General features: G+C 49.9%; 1 protein-coding gene across 1 annotated transcript in view; it reads left to right on the forward strand.

Annotated features, from left to right (window-relative positions):
- LOC105517674 (multidrug resistance-associated protein 1) overlaps nt 1–7,460 on the forward strand; it is a 32,930-nt gene extending 25,470 nt beyond the window's left edge. Inside the window, exons 7-9 of the mRNA XM_011950289.1 lie at nt 937–1,103; nt 2,774–2,968; nt 5,567–7,460. Of these exons, the coding sequence (XP_011805679.1) occupies nt 937–1,103; nt 2,774–2,968; nt 5,567–5,675 (471 nt within the window). The 3' untranslated portion in view covers nt 5,676–7,460. The remainder of the gene's footprint in view (nt 1–936; nt 1,104–2,773; nt 2,969–5,566) is intronic.
- Nucleotides 7,461–8,249: the final 789 nt, after the last annotated feature.

Raw genomic sequence — 8,249 nt, forward strand, 5'->3', positions numbered from 1 at the left:
AGCGATTCTCCTGCCTCAGCCTCCCAAGTAGCTGGGATTACAGGTGCGCACCACCACGCCTGGCTAGTTTTTGTATTTTTGGTAGAGACAGGGTTTCACCGTGTTACCTAGGCTGGTCTCAATCTCCTGACCTCAAGTGATCTGCCTGCCTCGGCCTCCCGTAGTGCTGGGATGAGCCAACATGCCTGGCTGAAATAAGGATTTTCTAGACCAATCCCCACAGGTGGATTTCTTAATATGTTGCCTTTTAGTGTAATCTTCCCTAATGTTTCTTACAAGATTCTCTTTTGGAGTTGGAGGACGGGAGAATCCACGGGACTTCATGTTAGGAATCACCTGTGCTGTATCTCATTTCGGGAGGTTCTCAACCCACTTGCATATTGAAGGCTCTAGGAAGTTGTATGGAAAGGAAATCTTTTATTCTGCCAAACTCAGATTTTCCAGACTTTTTAAATGTTTCCATCATTAAGGAATTTTGTTTTGTTTTGTTTTTGAGACAGAGTCTCGCTCTGTCACCCAGGCTGGAGTGCAGTGGCATGATCTTGGCTCACTGTAACCTCCGTCTCCCAGGTTCAAGTGATTCTCCTGCCTCAGCCTCCCGAGTAGCTGGGACTGCAGGTGTGCACCACCACGCCCAGCTCATTTTTGTATTTTTAGTAGAGACAGGGTTTCGCCCTGTTGGTCAGGCTGGTCTTGAACTCCTGACCTCAAGTGATCTGCTCGCCTCAGCCTCTCAAAGTGCTGGGATTACAGACGTGAACCACTGTACCTGGCCTTTTTCTCCATTATTAGCATCTGCAGAAATAGTGATTCCAAGGAGCTCTGACACCCCACCTTCAGCAATCCTGGCCAGAGGTCCTTCAGCCTCACCTCGTCTCCATGCATGTCAGCGTGACATAAGCATCACATGCCGTCCACTCTCTTCTCTCTGGACAGGACCCTGTTTTGTTTTCGGGTTCCCTCCGCATGAACCTGGACCCGTTCAGCCAGTACTCGGACGAAGAGGTCTGGACGTCCCTGGAGCTGGCCCACCTGAAGGGCTTCGTGTCAGCCCTTCCTGACAAGCTGGACCACGAGTGTGCAGAAGGCGGGGAGAACCTCAGGTAGGCGGGGGTGAACGGGGAGATACCAGATAAGGTGTCCTAGGTGCCACCTCGGTAGGGGCGTTTGCAGATTCTGTCCAGGTCTGTGTCAGACCTGGATTTGAATCCCAGCTGTGCCGCAGATAAACCGTTTGTCTCTTCACCTCTTGGAGCCTCAGTTTCTGTATCTGTAAAATAGGTCTTAATGCAGGCTCTTTGTACCATGAGGTAGAATAACCAGGATGGCCAGTACATTTCCCTTTATACACACCAGCTCCATTCGGTTGAGAGTGGCTGTCCATTGTTAAGCTCTGGAAAGGCTTCTGTACCAGCTGGTCACTGGCACTGCTCTGAGCCCTCAAGTCCCCATGCATTACCCCAGCTGTCTTGGTCCTGCTACCAGGATCCTGGAGCTCTGTCCATGACCTGGCGACTAAAGCATTAATGCCTGGCACACCAGCAGAACCTCTGGGGTCCCGCTCTGGTGGTGTTTGCTAGTGCCTGCTTCTGGTTCTGTTATCCGTCTCCATGACAACCAACCATAAAGCCTCAGTCTCGTTCGAGTATAAAGCAATGATCATTGCTCCTATACGAGGGCAGTCAGCCAGGTGACTCTGCTGATCTTGGCTGGGCTCACATGCATGTCTGGGGGTCAGCTGGCTGTTGGCTGATCTCAGGGTCAGCTGGCTGTTGGCCTCAGGTGGGGCAAGAAGGGTATACTCCATGCATCCCTCATTCCAGCAGACCAGTTTGGCATGTCATGGCCATGGCAGGGGCACAAGAGCGTGCAAGCACCCATGTGCATCTGACAGTATTCTTTTGGCTGGTGTTATGTTTGCCAGTGTCCCATTGGCCAAAGCAAGGTACATGTCTGAGTCCAAAGCCACCTGTCATGGCCCCACAGTTGGATAGGGATGCATGGATATTAGCCCTTTTTTTTTTTTTTTCTGAGACAGGGAGTCTCACTGTGTCACCCAGGCTGGAGTGCAGTGGTGCAACCTCTGCCCCCAGGCTCAAGCAGTTGTCCTGCCTCTGCCTCCCAAGTAACTGGGATGACAGGTGCCTGCCACCACACCCAGTTAATTTTTGCATTTTTAGTGAGATGGGGTATCACCACATTGGCCAGGCTGTCTCGAACTCCTGGTGTTAAGTGATCCGCCCACCTTAGCCTCCCAATGTGCTGGGATTATAGGTGTGAGCCACTGTGCCCGACTTTTTTTTTTTTTTTTTTGCCTAGGCTGGAGTACAGTGGATTGATCTCAGCCTCCTACTCCTGGACTCAAACAATCCTGCCTCAGTCTCCTGAGTAACTGGGACTACAGGAGCATGCCACTACACCCAGCTTATTTGTTTATTTTTGTTTTTAGGAGAGATGGGGGTCTTACTTTGTTGCCCAGGCTGGTCTCAAATTCCTGGCTTCAAGCTATCCTGCCACCTCGGCCTCCCAAAGTGCTGGGATTGTAGGTGTGAGCCACTGTTTTGAGAATGATTCTGAACCTACATCTTGCTGAATAGGAGATGTGCTCTGATTGATTAGTGATGTCTGCTGCAGACACAGATGTTGGGAGCGGACGTGCTTTCCTGGTCGAGCAACATCGAGCGTCTCCTTTCACATCTCAGCCTGGGCCTAGGTTCAGAGTCAGGGGTGGTTTGATCTAACACTGTGTCCTGGTCTTTTTCTTTCGGTCAAGTGTTGGGCAGCGCCAGCTTGTGTGCCTGGCCCGGGCCCTGCTGAGGAAGACGAAGATCCTTGTGTTGGATGAGGCCACGGCAGCTGTGGACCTAGAAACGGACGACCTCATCCAGTCCACCATCCGGACACAGTTTGAGGGCTGTACCGTCCTCACCATCGCCCACCGGCTGAACACCATCATGGACTACACAAGGTGATGCCCCTGGCACAGTGGCCTCTAGGCTTTCAGAGTTTGCCTTACTCACTGGCTCATTCATTCATTCATTCATTCAACACTGTCCTTATCCCTAGTGACTGCCCCAGTGGGTGGATCCTCTCTTCATCCTGGATGGTACCAGGTATTTCTTTTTTTCTTTTTTTTTTTTGAGACAGAATCTCACTCCATCTCCCAGGCTGGAGTACGGAGGCGCGATCTTGGCTCACTGCAACCTCCGCCTGTGGGGTTCAAGCAGTTCTCCTGCCTCAGCCTCCTGATAGCTGGGACTACAGGCATGTGCCACCATGCCTGTCTGATTTTTGTATTTTTAGTAGTGACAGGGTTTTGCCATGTTGGCCAGGCTGGTCTTGAACTCCTGACCTCAGGCGATCTGCCTGCCTCAGCCTCCCAAAGTGCTGGGATTACAGGCGTGAACCACTGTGCCCAGTGGTACCAGGTATTTCTGACATCATCCAGTCATTCGTTCTGTCATTGTATCTGCATAGCGCACCTGCCATGTTCCCAGATACTGGGGACTCTGTAGGCTGCTATCAGACAAGGTCCCTGCCTCTAGGACCAAGTAGCTTATTAGACAGAGGAGAGAAAATATACAGAGCAACAAACCAACAGGATTCCAGAGGGCAGCAAGTGCTGGGAAGGACACTTGCTGAGGAGACGGGATAGCAAGTGCCAGGCAGGGCCATTGTTTACATCGAGCACTGTAGGCCCAGTGCCTGGGGCCCACAAAAAAGGTTTTATTTTTTAAAAAATCAGAAGCAGGCCAGGTGCGGTGGCTCACGCCTGTAATCCCAGCACTTTGGGAGGCCAAGGCGAGTAGATCACCTGAGGTCGACAGTTTGAGAACAGTCTGGCCACCATGGTGAGACCCTGTCAACATTAAAAATACAAAAATTAACCGAGTGTGGTGGTGCATGCCTGTAATCCCAGGTACTTGGGATGCTGAGGAAGGAGAATTGCTCTAACCTGGGAGGTGGAGGTTGCAGTGAGCTGAGATTGTGCCACTGCACTCCAGCCTGGGCAACAGAGTGAGACTCCATCTCAAAAAAGAAAAAAAAGAATATAATCCAACCTTGTTTCTATTTATACCAACACAGTCATAAAATAGAAATTTTAGCATTTTGTGTGGAGAAAGCCGCCTCCGCAGGCATCAGTGCCGGGGATCACAGAAGTCACAATGCGGCCGTAGTGCCAGGATCTTCGGGTGTTTTGAGTTTTGCTCGGGTCACCTCTGAGGAGGTGACATTTTAGCTGAGACCTGAACAATGAAAGGGAGTCAGCTGTGAGGAGATCTGGGACAGCGTCTGCAACCTTGTTCTTAAGGGCTGGGGTAGTTTGAGCTTTGCGGGCCACACGGCCTCTCGGCCACTTGACTCCAGTGTTGCCTTATGAGCGCAGTCATAGTACACAAATGAATGAGCATGGCTGTGTTCCAATAAAACTTTATTCATAAAAACAGGCAGGGGGTCAGATTTGGCCTGCAAGCTGCAGTTTGCCAACCTTTGATCTAAAGGAAGAACATTCTAGGCAGCCAGTACAGCCGAATGTAAAACTGAATGAATGTGCTTCATGAGGAGGCCGTTGTACCTAGAGGCTGGAATTGAGGGGACGGGGGTAGGAGATGAGGCCAGAAACGCAGGCAGGGGCTAGATCTTAGAGCAGCATGTAAGCACGGTGAGAAGCTTGGAACTTATTCTAAGAGCCCTATAAAGCCATTGGAAAGTTTTAAGCAGGGGAGTGACGTGAGTTTCTATTTTATTTATTTATTTTTGAGATAGGGTCTCACCCTGTCGCCTAGGCTGGAGTGCAGTGTTGGGATCACAGCGCACTGTGGCCTCAAGCGATCCTCCTGCCTCAGCCTTCCAAAGTGCTGGGATTACAGGCGTGAGTCTCTGCACCCAGCTGACATGATGTTTCTAGTTCACTGAGTACCACCTACTAAGTGACAGATACTGAGTTGGTGCTTTTGAAATATAGGGCATAGAAATGAGGACAGAAGTGGGCAGTGTCAAATCTTACAGAACCTAAAATATTAGGGGTCAGCCAACTATGGCCCACAGGCCATAGATCTGGCCCCTGGCCTGTTTTTATGAATAAAGTTTTATTGGCACACAGCCACATCTGTTCATTTTCTTGTTGTCTGTGGCAGCTTTCACACTATAAATACAGCAGAGATGCATAGTTGTAACAAACCATATGGCCTGCAGAGCCTCAAGTATTTGCTGTCTGGCCTTTTTCAGAAAAATGTTGCCAATCCTTATTGTAGACTATGGTAAGATCTTTTTATTTTACTCTGAATGTAATGGAACAGTGAATGTGAACAGTCAACACTGTTAATACTGTTCCCACCACTGATTGATGTGGGGTAGATATGAAGGAGGTGGCCTCATGGGAATTTGACATTGACTAGAAATAGAGATGGAGGGTGAGCAACCAGCTGGAAGGCTACTGACCAGTCCTAGCAGAAAGTGTTAGGGACCTGACCCAAAGCAGTAACTTGCCCAGGTCACTTGTCCCAGGGGCATGAGGTGCTCACCCCTCTCCTTCCTCTCATGTCTGTATCCCCTCCCCCTACAGAGTGATCGTCTTGGACAAAGGAGAAGTCCAGGAGTACGGCGCCCCGTCAGACCTCCTGCAGCAGAGAGGTCTCTTCTACAATATGGCCAAAGACGCCGGCCTGGTGTGAGCCGCAGAGCTGGCATATCTGGTCCGAACTGCAGGGCCTACGTGCCAGTGCCCAGGCAGGAGTCAGTACCCCTGGGAAACCAAGCCTCCCACACTGAAACCAAAAAGTAAAAACCAAACCCAGACAACCAAAACATACTCAAAGCAGCAGCCACCGCCATCCAGTCCCCTGCCTGGAACTGGCCGTGAAGACACGGGAGAGACACAGAGAGGCGAGCTGCCCAAAACATGCTCGCCCTTGCCCCTGGTGCCCTGAGACACACACACAGCCTCATGCCCCCGGGAATACAAGTGTGTTCCTGGTGCTTCCCGCAGCCGAGTTTTGGCAGCCAGACTTCTGAAGGAATTGGTTGTATAGAAGATCCTAGTGACCAAATCCAGCCAGCTGCCTCGGATCTCTCCAGCCGAAGTCTATGGACTGCAAGTCTTTGAGATGCCTCTGGCTTCCATCACCTCTAACATCCTTGTCTGGGTCCACCCGGGATGCTTCATTTCCTTGGGGCTGCAGTTTTGAGGTTGAGGGGCCTGGAGAAAATCATTCCCTCCCCTTGGCAGTGTCCCAGGGCCCTGGATGGTCCTCTTACCAACATCTGGTCTTCCAGGCACTCAGAAGCTGGGAACCAGCATCCCAGCGCCAGCTCTACCAGTTCTTGCTTCAGGCCAGAGGCAGCCTCTGCACTCCCAAGCCTGTCCTCTTGGAAGGGACCTGGTTGGACTAACGGATAACCTGGACCTGGAACTGCAGGGCCAGGGGATTGTCTCGTAGGGCCAACGTTCCACCTGGGGTTCCCCTCCCCACTCACTCCCACTCCAGGCTTTCCCTTGCTTTTTTCTTTTGCTCAACATTGTAAGAACAATCAGCGCCGTTATTACTGTTCCCACCATGATTGATGCGGGGTAAATATTAAGGAGATGGCCTCATGGGAATTTGACATTGTCTAGAAATAGAGATGGAGAGTGAGCAGCCCGCTGGAAGGCTGCTGACCAGTCCTAGCAGGAAACGTGTTAGGGGCCTTGCCCGAAGCACTGTTGGTTGCTTACAGTGTTGATTGCTTTTCTTCTTTTTTCTTACCGCCTCTTTGCTTTCCCTCTCATGGTACCTGCTCATGGTTATGAAGCTTTCACAGTAAAGAACACGAAGTACCTCCCAAGTATTACCAATGGGTACCAAAAAACGTCCCCTTGAGTCCTCTCCTTTTTTTTAGATTTTAATTCTCTCCCTTGGCATCCGGTTAGCCCCCCGGAGGGGGGCAGCATTGTGGAGAACTTGACGTTTAGTTATTGATGCTCTTCCAGGACACGGAAAGAACCCATCTTTGAATATCGGTGATTTTTTTTTTTTTTTAAGTACTGTTCCAGGGAGAAAAACTGTCTCAAAACTTGAACTTCTTGGGAAGAGAAGTGTTGGGCTGAGAAGTCACATTCCCAGGAAATAGGAGCTCACCCTGTGTTTGACCATTTTGGTCTCTGTATTCCTGGAAGAAAACGGAGAAGCAGCATCTTTTAAAGCCTGTTCTTTAATGTATCTCCGTTGGAGCCCAAAGTGAAATCCAGAAAGCAGCCAGAGCTGATGGCTGCCCCAGGACTCATACTTACTAAGAATTACATCGCCGACTTCAAACCCAGAGAGCATCTTTCTTTTAGGTGAAAACACATATATTTATTTTTTGTAAGTTATACCATTCTTTCGCATTAGATAAACCAAGTTTTGGGGGATCCTTTTGTAATGACTTAAACTGGAAATGTGAACATTTGCAGTAAAAAAATATATATATCTATATATTTTCTTTCTTTCTAAACAGTAGTTCCCTTTCCTTCGGGGCCTCAGCGAGGGTTCCAACCATCTCCTGCATGGTCAGGATCTGGCATCTTCCTGTTTCTGTTCTTTGCTTTTGACAAGTTGCCTCTAGTGGAAGCTGTTACCAGAAAAGGCAAGTCCTGGACCTCACTAGTCGGATGGGGGTTAGTGGGAAGGTGGAACAGCCGCAAGGTGGACGGAGTCCAGGCTTTGTTGTCCGACAGATCCTGGCTTGTCTGCTTGTACTGCTCTTGTCATTCGCTGTTCTTGTGACCCTGGGAAAGTCACTCAGCCTCTGTGCCTCACTTTGTCTGTAAGATGAGGCTAATCATACGTACCCTGTGAGCAGTGATGTGTGTGGTACTTGTAGCCTTGGTCAAGTTCTAAGACACAGGTGAGGCAGAAATCACATGTGGCCAGAATGATCCTTGAAAATCCTGCCCTCCCCCTGCCTTTTATTTATTTATTTATTTTTCCCCTAGAGAGAGGGTCTCACTCTGTTGCCCAGGCTGATGTGCAGTGGCACAGTCCTGGCTCACTGCAGCCTCAAACTCCTGGGCTCAAGCAGTCTTCCTGCCTCGGCCCTCTGAGTAGCTGGGACTACAGGCATGTGCCACCATGCCCAGCTAATTTTTTAAAATTTTTATAGAGACAGGGTCTTGCCATGTTGCCTAGGTTGTTCTTAAACTCTTGAGCTCAAGGGATTCTCCTGCCCGAGACTCCCAAAGTGCTGAGATTGAGGCACCTGGCCTGAAAATCCCTTTGTGTTAGTCCAGA

This window comes from Colobus angolensis, unplaced genomic scaffold, assembly GCF_000951035.1.
Source record: "Colobus angolensis palliatus isolate OR3802 unplaced genomic scaffold, Cang.pa_1.0 Scaffold305, whole genome shotgun sequence".
NCBI lineage: Eukaryota > Metazoa > Chordata > Mammalia > Primates > Cercopithecidae > Colobus > Colobus angolensis.